At 42.1% G+C, this 17,001-nt stretch overlaps 2 protein-coding genes across 5 annotated transcripts; both read left to right on the top strand.

Moving 5' to 3' along the window:
* The first annotated feature begins 1,773 nt into the window (after nucleotides 1-1,773).
* Nucleotides 1,774-14,118, top strand: hdlbpa (high density lipoprotein binding protein a). 4 transcript variants are annotated; one of them, XM_077533166.1, is made up of 28 exons: nucleotides 1,774-1,908; nucleotides 4,065-4,136; nucleotides 5,537-5,652; nucleotides 5,767-5,954; nucleotides 6,041-6,256; nucleotides 6,405-6,611; nucleotides 6,768-6,983; nucleotides 7,084-7,290; nucleotides 7,408-7,515; nucleotides 7,583-7,687; nucleotides 7,762-7,840; nucleotides 7,917-8,056; nucleotides 8,130-8,234; nucleotides 8,617-8,730; nucleotides 8,796-8,882; nucleotides 9,257-9,388; nucleotides 9,691-9,909; nucleotides 10,008-10,229; nucleotides 10,324-10,542; nucleotides 10,613-10,751; nucleotides 11,224-11,363; nucleotides 11,439-11,543; nucleotides 11,777-11,911; nucleotides 11,986-12,129; nucleotides 12,275-12,454; nucleotides 12,625-12,741; nucleotides 12,808-12,948; nucleotides 13,251-14,118. In XM_077533166.1, the coding sequence occupies exons 3-28, from the start codon at nucleotides 5,577-5,579 to the stop codon at nucleotides 13,362-13,364; spliced, it is 3,855 nt and encodes a 1,284-aa protein (XP_077389292.1). In that variant the 5' UTR covers nucleotides 1,774-1,908; nucleotides 4,065-4,136; nucleotides 5,537-5,576; the 3' UTR covers nucleotides 13,365-14,118. The 4 variants fall into 4 exon arrangements, with proteins under 4 accessions (XP_077389292.1, XP_077389289.1, XP_077389290.1 ...); XM_077533163.1 differs by having other exon boundaries at nucleotides 5,764-5,954; XM_077533164.1 differs by lacking the exon at nucleotides 1,774-1,908 and adding an exon at nucleotides 1,981-2,126 and having other exon boundaries at nucleotides 5,764-5,954.
* Nucleotides 14,119-14,907: 789 nt separating this feature from the next.
* LOC144027145 (uncharacterized) lies at nucleotides 14,908-16,813 on the top strand. Its single transcript, XM_077534461.1, has 2 exons — nucleotides 14,908-15,329; nucleotides 15,861-16,813. The coding sequence occupies exons 1-2, from the start codon at nucleotides 15,137-15,139 to the stop codon at nucleotides 16,622-16,624; spliced, it is 957 nt and encodes a 318-aa protein (XP_077390587.1). The 5' UTR covers nucleotides 14,908-15,136; the 3' UTR covers nucleotides 16,625-16,813.
* Nucleotides 16,814-17,001: the final 188 nt, after the last annotated feature.

Raw genomic sequence — 17,001 nt, 5'->3', positions numbered from 1 at the left:
AGCGAAGTCAAGAGTCCATTTTGGTTGTGTTGTGGATACTTAAAAAAAAAAAAAAAAAAAAAAAAATCATTCTCAACTTGAGTCATAAGGCATGGAAATGGTACCTGTGGCAAGCAGCGCCCCCTCGTGCAGCGGAATCGCCATTGCTGCATGTCAACTCATAGGAAACAATTGTCCAAGTTGAATGTTTTATTGTAGTTTTTTTTTTATTATTATTTGTTTATTCTGTGGGTGACTGTATTGGTCGTTAAGATGGATGCATTATTTCTTCATTAAAATATGTTTTCATAATAAATCAACATGTATTTCTAATCAACATTCAAAACATGTTTTAAAATATAAAAACAATCTGTAAAACAAGCAAAAGCGCAACATATTAGGAAGTAAAATGTAACCAAATAGACATATTGGGCATATTTTGGGAGAGTGTTGTAAAGGTTGCGAAAATGCTAAATAAGTCACTTGCCAAGGTTAACTCAACGTTAATTTCAATACTGTATTAAATAACGGCAACTAGTTCAATAAATGTATATTAATATAAATGTCATCATTCATCCATTATCTGAATCGCTTATCCCAAATGATATTTTGTATTTGATATTATCATGTGTATTATATTGTATTTGATAATATTACAACTTATATGTGTATCCTGTATGCCTGAATTTGGTCATAAGGACTTTATTTATAACTCACTATCAGAAAATACAAATAGATCAGAAGACAATACAAAATCTAAAGTAACATTATGTATAGGGTACATGTTTATACAATTTTTTTATACAATTTTTTAAAATATACTATTGTTTTTTTAAGCTATCACACTGGGAAAAATATTTTTGGACCCGTGGATGTTGTAGTAGTAGTAGTATTATTTAGTAGTAGTATTATATATATATATATATATATATATATATATATATATATATATATATATATATATATATATATATATATATATATATATATATATATATATATATATATATATATATAAAATGAAAAATTTTAAGTTTTGTATAGCATTTTGTATCTATGTGTCTGAATTACTGTATGTACTGTTGGATAATGAATTAAATCCTATGTTTTCTTTCAGGTAAAACAAAAGAAAACTAAACTATTCAACGTTGGTGTGTCTGTCCAACTGTGAGGTAATGATAACCCTAGAACAGGAAATGGCACTTACTGCAGTTCAGTCAGTTTGTGATATCAGCAATGTCAGCCACCGTCTCCATTCGCCCTGTGGTCGTTCTGCCCCAAATTCGTCCAAGCATGTCTTTATATATATGGACCTGCCTTTGTGAGCTAGCAACAGAATAGGGCCCTCCCCAAATGGTTCCCATTAAAGTTGGAAGTTGTCTTTGAATTTAGATAAGATAAAACAACTAGAGGCTCTGATTGATTGAGTGATTGATTGGTTTTAGTGTCTCATGACTTTTGTTCAGATACTATTGATTGAGGAATAGAGTGAGTGATAATGTCGTTCATTTTAAAGCGCCGCCTAAGCATCAGTATTTCACTGAGGGGGCGAATATTTCCAAGTGTTTGCATAGGTAGCAATGTTGATTTCTCTTCAGAGTTCGTTCAAGGTCGCAAACATTTGCCAGACGTTCGCCAACAGTTTGAATGTTTTTTTCTTGTCACAGGGAATTCTTTTCGCAGATATCTGCTGATATGCCCGTCCCATATCACCCGCGATTACCCTCCACTGTACTTCGACTGCGCGAAACCGTAGCAAACGGGTACGTGGTTCTCCGGGCGTGTAACAGGACTCCGGTGTGACGTCAGCGGCCAACGATTGGTGGGCGTCACTCGTATATATGCGTCACGCGTCACTCCCACCTCCTCGCCAGTGGAATTTCATCTCTGCTTCTGCACCTTCTGGGCAGACGAGAACACAAAAAAGAAGTAAGTCATTGCGTTTTCACGATTTCTCACGTTTTCTCCACGTCATTGACAGCTGCTGCGTTGGCGCAAACGTGTGGTCTCGTTGCTCGCTTGAACGCGGCGGGATGGGACTCGTTACCAGGCCGGGTTTAGTCGCCGAACCCCCGTCTCTCTTTTTTTGGACCTCGGCGTGTGTTCTGGCCTGGACTCGGTGTCATTACGCTTCCTCCGCCTCCTCGGTTAGCAACACTGCCTACGTGGACTTAGCCAGCTAGCAGTTGTAGTCGTGGAAGCTAATTGAAGCTAATGCTAAGTTAGTGCAACTTGGTACTTTTTGACAACCGTATCGACAAAATTTATCCACGAACACACATACACGAGAGTAACCTAGACTTGATGTAAGACTTCCTTGCGATTTTTACATTTTATCCACAGTTTACCTCGCTGTCATTTTAATGGTTCATTTTACGTCGTAGCTTGGGAAGTTGTGTCGCAATGTTCGCTAGGGGTTTGCATTTTTTTTTTAAAAAATGCTAGGAGTTAGCCGCGTTAGCAATAGCCGTTGCGGCTACGTGTCACTCTGCTCTTGCCCTTCGTGGAAAGTTTGTAGCCAAATTGCAGGGAGACGACTGACACGCAATGGCCGTATTTCAGCTCATTTGCTTTTTGTAATGTTGCTTTACACCCTGTCACATATTGTCGTTTAACTTAAAGCATTTTTTTCCCCAAATTTGATTTCTTGTTTCGAAGCTGTCAGTAGGTGCAGACGCGCGCACACACACACAGCTACTTAAATCCCTAATCTGGGATTTGCATTATCTTTTAAAGTGTTTGTATCGTCAATGCAAAGTGGTTAATTCAAGTTGAGCCAGCTCGACCAGACGAGTTTAAACTTTAGGCTCAAACCAGTTTCTAGTGAAAGTCAAGAATGTTCTATGTGCCCCCACAAGTCTAAACACTTTGATTAATATTGGGTGGGTGGAATAAGACTTAAACAATTAAACCACCATTTTTAAGACAGAAATTACATTTTATGCAGCACCACCACCTGCTGTTGACTGAAATTGACGTCAAATTGCCCCCGGGTTTGCATTGCGGAGGTTACGGCGTCACCTGTTTTTGGGTTTTGGTCACATTTCTCTCTTGCTGTTTGGTACACAGTGAACAATGTACCAGGAAAGCTTCATGTTTTGTGACACTCCCAGTTAAGTTTACCGTAAAGCTAATCATAAAATAATTACACTTAAAGCAAACCACATAATTATCATTACCTTACAAAAGGCTTCTAGTAACACACAGAACAAAATTCCATAGATGGGCTCATGAATAAAATGCATGGGCTTCTGTCGTATTTTGGTTGGATGATAAACGGGAGCTAAAATTGCTGCATCATGGGATTGCAATTAAAATTTTTTATTTTTTTTCACATAGCTAGGTCTGTTTATTACACAACCAATATTGCTGCTGAGGAGTTGTGAGGGTCCTCTGGCTGCGCCGTCTATAAATATGAATGTTATATGGACACCAGGTGGCGGAGGCGCACACATCAGAAGGAGCAGCATCATGACCATTGAATTGTAGTAAAAAGTGATGAAAATGATCATATTGGTTACATTCTGTTTAAGGATGTTTTCTTATTTAAATTACCAGAGTTTTTTTGTTTTTTTTGCTCATAATACAAATTGCAATCTTTTGGCGTGTTTTTTTTTTTTTTTTTCCTTTTGTCTTGGGAGGCTGGAGTGCAACAATTGCATTCCCATTCGTTTCAACAGGAAAAGATACATTTGTGTGTGTCGGATTACAAGCATGATCACGAAACAAATTACACTTTGGACTCCTGGAATCTTCCACCATACTGCTATTTGCCGTCAAACCGGCTTTCTGTTGGCTGATGCCTGACACTAGTTACTTTTCTGCCTACATGATTCCTCAAAAGGAGTGGGGGGGGGGGGGGGGGGGGGGCATTTAGGCAGGTACAGAAAGTGCACAAAAATACACAAATGCGAAAGGAGTGTTTTTCAAGCCGATAGTTTAGGTTCTTAAGAAAAAACTTGAGTTTCTGAAAGGGCTAGTGCTTACTTCACTTGGAATATTCTGACCTCTCCACATATGTTCATCATTATATTCTCTGATTCTACATACAATGCTAATCTCTGCTTTTCTTTGTGTGCCCAAAGGCAAAAGCTGGCAGGCTGACGGGAATTTGCATCTTTACAGGACGGATTATCTGGTAACTGACCATTTAGCTGGTGAGTGCTTAGTTTTATTTTTCTTTCAGCAATTATGTGAGTTAAAGTTGAATTTTGTCGCTTATTGTTTTGTTTACCATCAAAATAACGCCAATGGGTGTCACCAGTTTTAACTACAAACCATCCATCCATTTTCTTAACCACTTGCTCCTCACAAGGGTTGCGGGGGGTCTCTATCTCAGCTGGCTTCGAGCAGTAGGTGGGGGATACACTGAACTGGTTGCCAGCCAATTGCAGGGCACACGGGGACGAACAACCATCCACACTCACAAACACACCTAGGGACAATTCAGAGCATCCAATTAACCTGCCATGCATGTCTTTGGAATGTGGGAGGAGTACTCAGAGTACCCGGAGAAGACCCACACAGGCACGGGGAGAACATGCAAACTCTACCCAGGAAGGCCGGAGCCTGGACTCGATCTTGCGTCCTCAGTACTGGGAGGCGGACGTGCTAACCAGTCATCCACCGTGCCGCCCACTACTATAATACCCAAGATTTATAATAAGAAGAATCTATTTTTATACAATTTGGGATATGGGATAATCGGCACAATGCTCAATTCTAAAAATATTTGATAGCTGCAGCCCATATGTCCTATAATTAATGTGATTTCTCCCGTTGCAAGTTATTCCTAAGATACAGCCACCTTGTACAATAGAAATAAACAACATAGCACAAAAGAGTCAAGAAAAAGTGTATGAGGTAAACGAGACCATACCGGTGCACTATCTCCTAGTCCTTTAATCAATGTAACTACTCCTCTTGGCAGATATTTGTGGTAATCACCACCTTGCACAATAGAAATAAGTAAAAAGACAAGTGTGCGAGTGTGTCTGGTGTGTATACAAACACTGCGCTGATGGGACAAAAACGGGGTGCAACCAACCCACCAATGACATTTGATAACGGCAGATTAGATAATTGAGGAAAATCCCAAAGTCCATTCACGATAAGCCTGTTTTGCTATGCTTTACATGCGCACGATGACACAACTTTCCGCCGATGGTGCTAATTTCAGAACCTGCCAGTGATTAAAGGAACAGATATGTGATGATGAAGCCCGGCATTCATTTCACTCACCCTGTTGCCTTGAAAGCAATTGTCCCTCCCACTCTTGTCACTGGCTTCTGGAACATTTCAGACACCTTAAAATCTATAATAACTGGCAAAACACAAACATTAAATTTTCACCACCTGAAAGAAATAGAATATTGCATAACCAAACAAAATCATCTATAAAAATTAAGAATTGGCCTTTTCTAACATGATCTAATTTATTGAGATGCACCTGTATATGACAATAAAATGGTGTCAATCTCAAGCTAGTGTGATGCAGAATTAAAAACTTTTTTTTTTTTTTTTCCTCCCCTCCCCATCCCTCTTTCAACCTTTACAGTGGCACACTCGGACTCTGTGTTAAGCGTGGGATTTCAACCATGAGCTCAGTCGCCGTACTTACGCAGGAAAGCTTCAATGAGCACCGCATCGGGCTCTTGCCGGAGCAGAGTGGTGGTCTGTACTTCAATTTTTTATTTATTTTTTATTTTTTATTTATTTATATATTTTTTTGAATGTGTGAAATTCAAGAACGATGTAGAATTGTTGCTCTCTTTGCGGAATTAGCAGCAGCAGCTGCTGCTGCTGCTGTAGCAGCACCCAGTGCTGCCGGGGGAGAGGAGGAGGACGCCCTTCCCACCTACAAGGATGCCTTCCCACCACTGCCCGAGAAGGCGGCCACGCCCGAGGGCACCCAGGAAACCGCCAGCGCCTGGGCCAACAAAATGCGTTCTCTGAAGTCTTCCGTCATCACCCAGGTATCACCGACACATAATCTCTTTTCTGCTGATTTTTAAAATTTACTTGATAGTACGTAATCATATTTCTTGATGTGTCGAACTAGGTTTTCCACGTTCCACTGGAAGAGCGCAAGTACAAGGACATCAACCAGTTTGGGGATGGAGAGCAAGGGAAGGTCTGTGTAGACATCATGCACAAGACTGGAGCCCATCTGGAACTCTCCTTGGCCAAAGATCAGGGTCTCTCCATCATGGTGTCCGGAAAACTGGACGCCGTGATGAAGGCTCGCAAGGAGATTGTGTCCCGACTGCAGACTCAGGTGCAGAACATCGCAACAATCTCTCTCGCTCTCTCTCCCCCTCCCTCTCTCCCTCCCTCCCTCCCTCCCTCTCTTGAGTTGTACAGGTTATGTCACATTAATGGTGGATGTGGATTTTAAAATGACTAGCTCTATCTTGTCACTATAGGCCTCGGCTACTGTGGGCATCCCCAAAGAGCACCACCGCTTTGTCATCGGCAAGAACGGGGAGAAGCTGCAGGAGCTGGAGCTGAAGACCGCCACCAAAATCCAGATCCCAAGACCCGACGACCCCAGCAATCAGATCAAGATCTCCGGCACCAAGGAGGGCTTGGAGAAGGCCAAGCACGAGATCTTGCTGATCTCGGCCGAGCAGGTATGATCAGGGGGGTCTTTTGAGTAATTTACCAAGATGTTTGAGAGCTCCTGCACTTGAGATTTGAAGTTTTGGTTGTCAGGGTTTTAAATGTGCTTGGTGAGCAAAATGGTTTGAAGTCTGACTTTTTGTGGGGGTGTGGGGTGTTGCTTTTAGGACAAGCGAGCTGTGGAGAGGGTGAACATCGACAAGGTGTACCACCCATTCATCACGGGCGCATACAACAAGCTGGTCGGCGAGATGATGCAGGAGACGGGCGCTCGTATCAACGTGCCGCCTCCCAGTGTCAACAAGACGGAGATCGTGATCACTGGGGAGAAGGAGCAGGTGGCCCTTGCTGTGGCTATGATCAAGAAGATTTACGAAGAGAAGGTGCGCCTTGTGAAGACCACAAAGGGACCTTTTGGGTTTAAAGTATGACTGGCTTCAAACTTCTATCGTGTTTTTTTTTTTTTCTCTCCTCCTTCTTCAGAAGAAGAATGCCACCACCATCGCGGTGGAGGTGAAGAAGTCTCAGCACAAGTATGTGATCGGCCCCAAGGGAAACACCCTGCAGGAGATCCTGGACAGAACCGGCGTCTCGGTTGAGATCCCACCTTCCGACAGCAGCTCAGAAACTGTCATCCTTCGCGGGGAGCCCGACCGTCTCGGTCAGGCCCTCACTGAAGTTTATGCCAAGGTGACTTAACCAAAGGGCGTTCTCAGTCACATTATTGAAACGTTCCTTTTGACTTGCTGGTATGAATCATACTTGGCGTCTTTTCCAAAAATAATGTTTCCCCCCCCCTGTTTGCAGGCAAACAGCTACACTGTTTCCTCGGTAACAGCTCCCTCTTGGCTCCATCGATTCATCATTGGCAAGAAGGGGCAGAACTTGGCCAAAATTACCCAACAAATGCCCAAGGTGGATCAAATGGAGTTGTTAAAATGTATTTTTTTTTTTTCTCTAAATGCACATTTACTTCATGCAGGTACACATTGAGTTCACGGAGGGAGAAGATAAGATCTCCCTGGAAGGTCCCACCAAAGATGTGCAGATGATGCACACCCAGATTGAAGCCATTGTTGCAGATCTCGTGAGTTAGGACTTCAGCACAATCTGGTGTCCTAATGCGCTTGTTTTCAACCTGCGTTTGCTTTTCCTGAACAGATAAGTCGCATGGACTACACAGAGATCAGCGTGGATCCCAAATTTCACAGACATCTGATTGGGAAGGCTGGCGCTAACAGTAAGCACTCTGCTGTGCACATACTGTAATCTGCCTGGTAACCCTCCTTTTAACCAGATTTTTTATTTTTTTTAAGTCAACCGCATCAAGGAGCTACACAAAGTGACCGTCCGTATCCCCCCTGACCACGAAAAGAGTACCCTGATCCGCATTGAGGGGGACCCCCAGGGTGTACAAGAGGCCAAGAAGGAGCTGTTAGAGCTTGCGTCACGCATGGTCTGTGCACTTGCACGCGCTGCGGATAAACGGTTTCATCGCGGTTTCTCAATCTATGCCCGCCTCGTTGTAGGAGAACGAGCGTACAAAGGATCTGATCATCGAACAGCGTTTTCACAGAGCCATCATCGGTCAAAAGGGGGAGAAGATAAAAGAAGTGCGCGACAAATTCCCAGAGGTGAGCAGGAATCTCATTTAGCTCAATGCAAAGGAGTGATTATGGAAAAGCTCATTTCAGTTACTTGTGTAGTTGTGATGTGGTAAAAGCAGCCCCCCCCCCTTCCCCTGGTGCACTTTTCTTTTCAATGTGCACCACTTTTAGTGTACACCTAGTTTTATAATTGTCGGGCGTGACCACGACAGCCTGCCAAACCTGGATGCATTTGCCAATGCACTAACATACCAATAAGATGATGATCCTGTTGTCATAACGCATACTCCTATTGGCACATCACATGGTTGAGTGTAGCAGGCTGACAGGCCACGCCTGGCTACTTGAAGACACCTATGAAGTGTTTAAATTTGTCTAAAATGTCTCCTTTTTATATATATATTTTTAGGTCATCATCAACTTCCCCGACCCCGCTCAAAAGAGTGACATTGTTCAGCTGAGAGGCCCACGGACCGAAGTGGAAAAGTGTTCCAAGTTCATGCAGAAGATTGTAGCAGAAATGGTAAACCCTGAGTTTTAGAAGTATTTATTGTAATGTCAAACACTAACGTTGAGTGTTTTTACCAGATGGAGAACAGCTTCTCCGTCTCCGTCCCAATCTTCAAGCAGTTCCACAGGAACATTATTGGGAAAGGTGGATCGAACATCAAAAAGGTAGTGTTTGGAGAGTCTCAAATGTAACAATGTCCAAGGTCTCATTTGAGTACATTTGAAGGAAAAAATATAATACTGAAAAAGGCAATACGAATATTTGGCTTAAAATATATTAGCTGGAAATTACACATCGATTTGAAGAGCAAGATTACACCAAATAGAAAATAAATATTAGCAGTTGGACAAAAACATTCACAGGAACAATAGAAAAAAAAAATCCCTTTAGTTTTGTATATTTTTCATCAAATACTGTAATTACAAACCACGTAAAATAAAATGACAATAGTAATCTTCCAAAATATTTATCATTGAACTGCATCATCCTTTTAAAGCACTTGCATGTTTAATAGTGTGCGTTGACTTTCTTTTGTTAGATTCGTGAGGAAACCAACACTAAAATTGACCTGCCTGCCGAGAACAGCAACTCCGAGATGATCATCATCACAGGCAAGAAGGCCAACTGTGAGGCTGCACGAGTGCGCATTTTGGCCATTCAGAAGGAATTGGTAAGCCATGCAACGGATACGCCTTGCGTGGGATAATATGCTCTTATGGACCATGTATTTTTAAATTTGGCGCTTGTTTATTTTTTATCTTTAGTGAAGCTCTGAAGGCGCCCAGTTGGAATAATTAGTCTCTTCCACTTTGCTAGTGTTATATCATATATTAATGTGATCTAACAGAAGTCAAGTTGTATTCCACAATGCTAGTTTTCATTCACATCCGCAGGTCATTCATTTCAATGGGTAAAGGTGTATCTCAAGGCACCACTGTATACCCTAAACTTCATTTAATATCCCGTCACTAGGCAAACATCACTGAGCTGGAGTTGTCCATTCCCTCCAAGCTGCACAACTCCTTGATCGGCTCCAAGGGCCGCTTTGTGCGCTCCATTATGGAGGAGTGTGGCGGCGTGCATATCCACTTCCCCAGCGAAGGCTCAGGCATCGACAAGGTCACCATCCGGGGCCCTGTAGAAGAGGTGGAAAAGGCCAAGCAACAACTTCTGGCTCTGGCTGAGGAAAAGGTACATTGTAGCCCTTGTATTTTGTTCTCTGCGGTTTCTCGAAGAATTCACTATTTTTCTCTTTTAAACTTATAATTCCTCATCTGTCGCCACATCAGCAAACAAAGAGCCACACAGCCGAGCTGCGTGCCAAGCCAGAGTACCACAAGTTCCTCATCGGAAAAGGTGGCGGCAACATTCGCAAGGTGCGCGACAGTACCGGCGCCAGGATAATCTTCCCCACAGCCGAGGACAAAGACCAGGAGCTCATCACGGTCATTGGCACCGAGGAGGCCGTTCGCGACGCCCAGAAGGAGCTGGAAGAGCTCATCAAGAGCTTGGTACGACACTTTCTTTATTTATTAAAAAAAAAAGAAAAAAAAAAAAGACCATATTACCCAGCTCTTAAGCTTAACACACATTCTCTTCTCACAGGACAACGTCATTGAGGACACAATGAGCGTGGACCCCAAGCACCACCGCTACTTTGTGTCTCGCCGCGGCCAAGTCCTGCGGGACCTCGCCGACGAATATGGCGGCGTGATGGTGAGCTTCCCCCGCACTGGCACGCAGAGCGACAAAGTCACCCTTAAAGGAGCCAAAGAGTGTGTGGAGGCAGCCAAAAAGCGCATGCTGGAGATTGTCGAGGACCTGGTGAGTACACAATGTTTTTGGCCTCAATGACAAAACCACTTTTAATGTTCCCCCCCCTTATCTCCCACAGGATGCTCAAGTGACTATAGAGTGCACCATTCCTCAGAAGTTCCATCGTTCCATCATGGGCCCCAAGGGCTCCCGAATCCAGCAGATCACAAGAGATCACAATGTACACATTAAGTTCCCTGATCGCGAGGACCCTCAAGGTAAGGGAATAACAAAGATAAATGGCCTCTTGTTAGGTATCTGAGTGCTTCAAATTGTGCAACTGTGGTTATTTGGCATCACTGATATTTATTGTTTATTAAACATATAAACACATAAACAAGTAGCAAAAGAAAGTTAAAAATAAAAAGAAACATACAATCAATGACAATTTACATGTTCAAAGGCAGTAGGAAGTTGAAGGTTGTATTTCAATAAAAGAAAATGTGTAATCCTACTCATATAGCGTATGTACACAAATCTATAAATTAAAACTTGTTTTAGAATTGTTATACTTTACTTTTTTTTTTTTTTTTTTTTTTACATGTCTAAAATTGTTTTTTTTTTTTTTTTTTTTAAAGCCAGCATGAAGCTCCCTTAAGCTTTTTTTTTTTTTTTTTTTTTTTTTTTTTTTTAAATGATGAAAGAGCTTGAATTGAGTTTTTGAAAATGCCAGTTGTTTTGTCCCGTCAGCTGTGGAGGCCATCCAGGAGAACGGCGAAACCAACGGTGAGGTGAAGGAGCCCGTTGACCCAAACGCGCCTAAAAAATGCGATGTGATTGTGATTTCTGGCCGCAAGGAGCGATGCGAGGCTGCTGCGGAAGCACTTAAGGTTTGTATCCAAAAAGACGAACTGTATGTTTTTTGTTTTGTTGTGGGTTTTTACTAACTTGTCTGCGGCACTTAGGCTTTGGTTCCCGTCACCATCGAGGTGGAAGTGCCTTTTGAGCTTCATCGTTATATCATCGGGCAGAAAGGAAGTGGAATTCGCAAGATGATGGACGAATTTGAGGTTTGTACACAAAGATTGTAATGTCAGTCTTTATTTATTAATTTTTTCAACATGCTTTTATCTTCATAGTCATGCCCAAAAAAGTATTTTGCCATGAATTTTTTGCAAATCAAAATTAATCTGATTACATTGACACACACAAAAAAAAAAAAATCCAATTCCTTCTAAGTACTTTCCTTCTCTTGGAATTAGGAGGCTCTAACGTGTTTGTTTTTTGTTCCCATTCCCGGCAGGTAAATATTCAAGTGCCTGCTCCTGAGCAGCAGTCCGATAAAATTGCCATCACCGGCTTGGCCAACCACTTGGAACGTGCCAAAGAAGGATTATTGGAGCGTGTCAAGGAGTTGCAGGTCGAGCAGGAGGATCGGGTAAATGTTGTGACACGTTTTGCTGGTAGTTTCAAATGTACGAGAAATGTCTAACTCATTGTTTCCATGTGCAGGCACTCAGGAGCTTCAAGTTGACCATCACTGTGGACCCCAAATATCACCCAAAAATCATCGGTCGCAAGGGTGCCATTATTACCAACATCCGTACCGAGCATGATGTTAACATCCAGTTCCCAGAAAAGAATGATGAAAACCAGGTAATTTGTCATTCCTGTCCTCCTTTTCTGGGCTATTCCATACACTGGCCAAAATATAAATAAATTCCAACAATTAAACTCCCGAAGCTGGTTCAACTTGGCGACAATGTATTTAAGACAGGTTTTTCTTTTCTTCTCTCCACAGGACCAGATTACCATTACAGGGTATGAGCACAAAGCCATAGCTGCAGGCGACGCCATCCAGGCCATCGTGGACGAGCTGGAGGAGATGATTTCCGAGGACATCACTTTGGACAGCAGGGTCCACGCGCGCGTCATCGGTGCCCGTGGCAAGGGCATCCGCCGCATCATGGATGAGTTCAAGGTGGGTTGGGAAATTTGAGTTGAGCGATACGATAGAATGCTACTGTATTTTTCCTTCATTTAAGCACACGTGAATTTTTTTTTTTTTTTTCTTGCTCTCTCTTGCTGTCTTTTTCTCATCAAGGTAGTACTGTATACTTCCACTGTATTGACCCGTTTCGTCCTTTCCAGGTTGATATCAGGTTTCCTCAAAGCGGAGCCGCCGACCCCAACCTGGTGACAGTGACGGGTCGTCCCGAGCTGGTGGACGAAGCCATCGACCACCTCCTTAACCTCGAAGAAGAATATGTAAGTTGTTTTTTTCCACCCTACCCTCTTTTCTGGTGCGGATGTTAATGCAGTTTGCATTTTCAGCTGGCAGACGTGGTGGAGAATGAGGCAAAAATGGCATACATGAGGCCCTCTGGGGGCAGCCATGCGGCTGCCGAAGAGCATCGCGGACCTTCCAAAGGCTTCGTGGTGAGGGAGGCTCCCTGGACCACCGGCAACGAGAAGGTAAGACTTTTGCGTTCTCGGCTAGCTTAATTTAAAAAAAAATAAAAAATAAAAATCCTGTTCAGACACGTTTTGAACAAAGCATCCAAAAGTGCGGAGAGATGGAAATTCCCTTCTCCTTGTTTTAAGTGATGGATATCAGAAAAAAATTGTTTTCATGTGTTACTATAATATGTAAGTTTGAACAACTTAAACTATCTCAAGGCCACACTATTTTCCCCCGTAAAAATAAGGCTTTAAACAGTGAATATCTCTCTTGAATGTCAACATTCTTTTCTTTTTATCTATTTTTTTATATATAGGCTCCTGACATGAGCAGCTCCGAGGACTTCCCCAGCTTCGGGACCCCAGTTGCCGCCGCTACCGCCGCTACCGCCGCCGCCAAGGCTTCCCCGTGGGGGCCTAAACGCTTCTAAAGGAGAATATCTTCAACCTGACACAATCCCAACCCCCCAACCCCCCCCCACCCAAGGAATGACCGCTGACCCCTTCAAAGTCCCTCAGTTCCCTCAGTTTTTTTTTTTTGTTTTTTTTGGTAGAGCTGCCCTTTGAATCCAGAGTTGCCTTCACAGGTTATTGGAATGGGGCAGCTCTATTAGTGCCCCTGGTATCCATGCGTTCAAGTATTTGTCATTTGTGCGTCCATTTGCTCGTGACACCTCGTCGCCTTATCGTTCACTTTGACGCAAAACTGCCAGATGCTTGGAGATGATGCAACTTCCTTTAAACAAAAACACTAGTACACCTCTGGCGCATCAAACCTCACACTAAAAGGAAAAAATAAAACAAAAAAGCTTAAAAATAAGACGTGTCTACTGTCATCTCGTCCGATGTTTGGGGGTCAATGTCCAGTCATGTTTGTCTTCCAGTTGCTAAGCCGATTTTCTGTTCAAGAGCAATGACCACCCCCATTTTTTTTTTTTTTTTTAAATAAATACATCAGCCTTAAAACAAGGAGAGCAAACCAGGGCGGAGGTGATGTCGGTCGATAACTTTTAGTTTCCTCCAGAGAGTAAAAGTTGAGAGCACTGAACGGCATCATCCTGCCTGCATTTGCATTGCCTCCAAGTTCCATGGAAAGTTATGCAATTGAAGCGCGAACGGTTAAGGATGACACTGGAAAAGAAATCGTCCAAAAAAAATGTCAATAAAAATGGAAAAGGTTAAAAACTTTTTGTTCCTGCATGTCTTTATTTCATTACATTTTTTGGGGGGAGGGGGCAGCAGTTATGCCAAAGGTGACAATGGCATAAAATTCAAAACATGAATTAACCTTCACTAACTTAAAGAAAATGGAGTGATTTGTTCTTTTAAATATATTTATTCCATGTACTTTAAAGTGGAGGACGGAAATTCAACTTTTTTCAGTATTTTGTGCATATGTTGGATGTGCAAAACGATTCAATTAAGCACAATCCAACGAGGTACTACTCTGAAAACATAAATCAAAGGAACAACTAAAACAAGACGAGGCAAGAACTTGGTCAGGACATGGCAAGGGTGTGACGACAATGAACCAACGCAATGACGACAAAAAAAGATTTGAATGTGATCATGAATTTTTTTTTTTTTTCATGATTAAATTGTACATATTGAAATATGTTATCCACCTCGTCATGTCTCTTAATTTTTTTTTTCTTAATGTGTTGTGATCAGTAGTGTCAAAACATGTTTTAAGTCTATAAAAACAAATATTGGATTCTTTATTGTTTATGTTGGTTGATGTGCTTTCCTCCAGCTCCATCCAAGCCAAATTGGTTTTCACTTTTGAGATCATGTTTGTTGATATGTTTGTCAAGTCTGTGTGCAAATAACATTCCAGGTGATTGTGGAATCAGATATATTAGTTGGTGAATTTACTGTATTGGTATAACTTTCTACAAATCTTTGTCACGACTCGTTAAAATAAAGTCCTGAAGGTGGCAGTATTGCACCCAAAAGATGTTTGCCAACTAACTGCTTAAACTCACAAAGAAGAAGAACAACTGCGACATATCAGAGAATCGGAGATGTTTACACGTAGCGATTTACTTCTTGTTTCATTTTACACTTGTGCTTCTAACAGCACGTCTTTTGTCTAATAGAAAACACTTAGATTGCCCTTTCGTCCGTGTGGACTTTGCAATCGTTCGCATTAGCTTCGCTTGTTCAGCATCGTTACAGATAGCTCGAAACTCGTGTGTAAAAAATGTGTAAAGTGAGAATTCTGAGAACGTTGGTCAAGCAGCGACTGGACGTCGCCGTCGACGAGATATTTGAACTGTTTGAGAGAACCATAGCAGAGTACGAGGAGGAACTTTGTCGGACCAAAGAAGAGATTGAGCGACATCGTGAACTACTGCACACTGTTCTCAAGCCTTCCGTTCGATTGCACACGGCAGGTTGGTCGAGTTCTTTTCACGTACTCATTTAAACGATTTTAAAAGGGGATATTACAAATTTGTTCAATTATATGGTCATACTACTTGCCTGACATTGTGAAAAAACAAAAACTAACTGGGAATAGGTAAATCTGATATCTGGTATGTTTACCCAAACTGTACATACTTCCGCACATCCGGGCATTCCTGATTTTTCTGCAAAGCAAATGCTTCCTTTACATGTTTAAAAAAAAAAAAAAAAAAAAAAACCGTTGTGTTCTATTGATTTTGCCTGTGACTAACATACAAACCAAGCAGATTGTTATAGTAGTCAAACAACATTTCATCACATTTTGAAATCAAAATAATCCTCACAAATCAAATGACAATCCAAAGTCCAATGTTTTTAAATGAGCGGAGAGCTTCCTAAGTTCCTTTCACCGAGTTGATCGCCGTTTTGACTTGTGATGTAAGCTCATAATTGTCAATAGTGCAACCAATTTGTCTTAACCGTACACTTACACGCTGATACGCTTTCTTTGTCTTGTACAGATGTGCAGCAGGTGTTGCAGGAAGATGTTTCCTCTGAGGAACCAGCGGAGTGCCTCCTCATTAAAGCGGAAAAGGAGGATGCATGGAGATGTCCGGATGGGGAGCGGCTCCAAGGTCAGGAGGAGGAAGCTGACGTCCACGAGCCCACATTAACTGTCGTTGATGTTAAGATGGAAGACGCTAAAGCTCAGTCCTCACAGTCTCAGCTCAGTCAAAGTGAGGGGAAGTCAAGTCCACACATGACAACAGAAGCCAATGAAGATGTCAACTCTGAATCAGACTCACTCTTTACTCCGCTGTCCGATATGGACAACATGATGTCGCACTCGTCTGACACTGATCATAGTCACCATGACAAAAAACGTTTTAAGACTAAAAAGAAGTCAAAAGTGGATCTGAGTCATACGACACATGACAATCATCGAAATTTGTTCAAGTGCTCTGAATGCGGAAAAGGGTTTGCCATCAATGCACGTTTTAAAGCACACATGTTAACGCACACCGGCGAGAAACCATTTCCTTGCTTAGTTTGCGGTAAAAGATTCGCCATAAAGCAGAATATGAAGAGGCACATGGTGATCCATACTGGGGTAAAGCCCCATTCCTGTTCAATTTGTCCTAAACGATTTTACGAAAGGTTCGAGTTGAACAGACACATGCGCAGGCACTCCACCGAGAAGGCAAAACCTTTCACATGTTCTCTCTGTGCGAAACGTTTCTGTAATAGCAGTACTCTCAAAGTGCATATGAAAAGACACGCGTAGCGTAAACTGTTGAGCTACAAGCATCTCAAGTCATAACAAGATGTTAAAGCCCATCTTTTTTGTATTCACAACACATTTCAAAAACAAATGCATTGTGGCAAATTGATTTCAAGGATTTTCTGTTTGAACTGAACAACCCCCCCTCCATCATATGCTTATCAATTATAAAATCTATTCTTCTAACCGCTACTTTGTGTTATTTTGTCCATCATTAGTTTTTGCACTAGCCATTTTGTGGAGCAGCTGTGACGTTTGTCATCTTTTGATGAGATGGCATAAAGATTCCAAGTCGGGTTAACTCAACCTGAGCATCCGCTCTTGAACAGTAGGTGGCGGTATGCACGTAAACGTTGCTTGCAATGCACCAATAATTGAAA

The sequence above is a fragment of the Festucalex cinctus genome, chromosome 10 (assembly GCF_051991245.1).
Source record: "Festucalex cinctus isolate MCC-2025b chromosome 10, RoL_Fcin_1.0, whole genome shotgun sequence".
NCBI classification, from domain to species: Eukaryota; Metazoa; Chordata; class Actinopteri; order Syngnathiformes; family Syngnathidae; genus Festucalex; species Festucalex cinctus.
This window is presented reverse-complemented; position numbering and strand designations above follow the sequence as displayed.

What these genes read in the sequence shown, in the direction of transcription:
- LOC144027145 (XM_077534461.1), top strand. Translation starts at nt 15,137, where the DNA reads ATGTGTAAAGTGAGAATTCTGAGAACGTTGGTCAAGCAGCGACTGGAC. An exon ending in CGTTCGATTGCACACGGCAG is followed by an intron (nt 15,330 to 15,860) that starts GTTGGTCGAGTT and finishes TGTCTTGTACAG; the next exon opens with ATGTGCAGCAGGTGTTGCAG.
- hdlbpa (XM_077533163.1), top strand. Translation starts at nt 5,577, where the DNA reads ATGAGCTCAGTCGCCGTACTTACGCAGGAAAGCTTCAATGAGCACCGC. An exon ending in TGTCCCGACTGCAGACTCAG is followed by an intron (nt 6,257 to 6,404) that starts GTGCAGAACATC and finishes TTGTCACTATAG; the next exon opens with GCCTCGGCTACTGTGGGCAT. An exon ending in TGCTGATCTCGGCCGAGCAG is followed by an intron (nt 6,612 to 6,767) that starts GTATGATCAGGG and finishes TGTTGCTTTTAG; the next exon opens with GACAAGCGAGCTGTGGAGAG.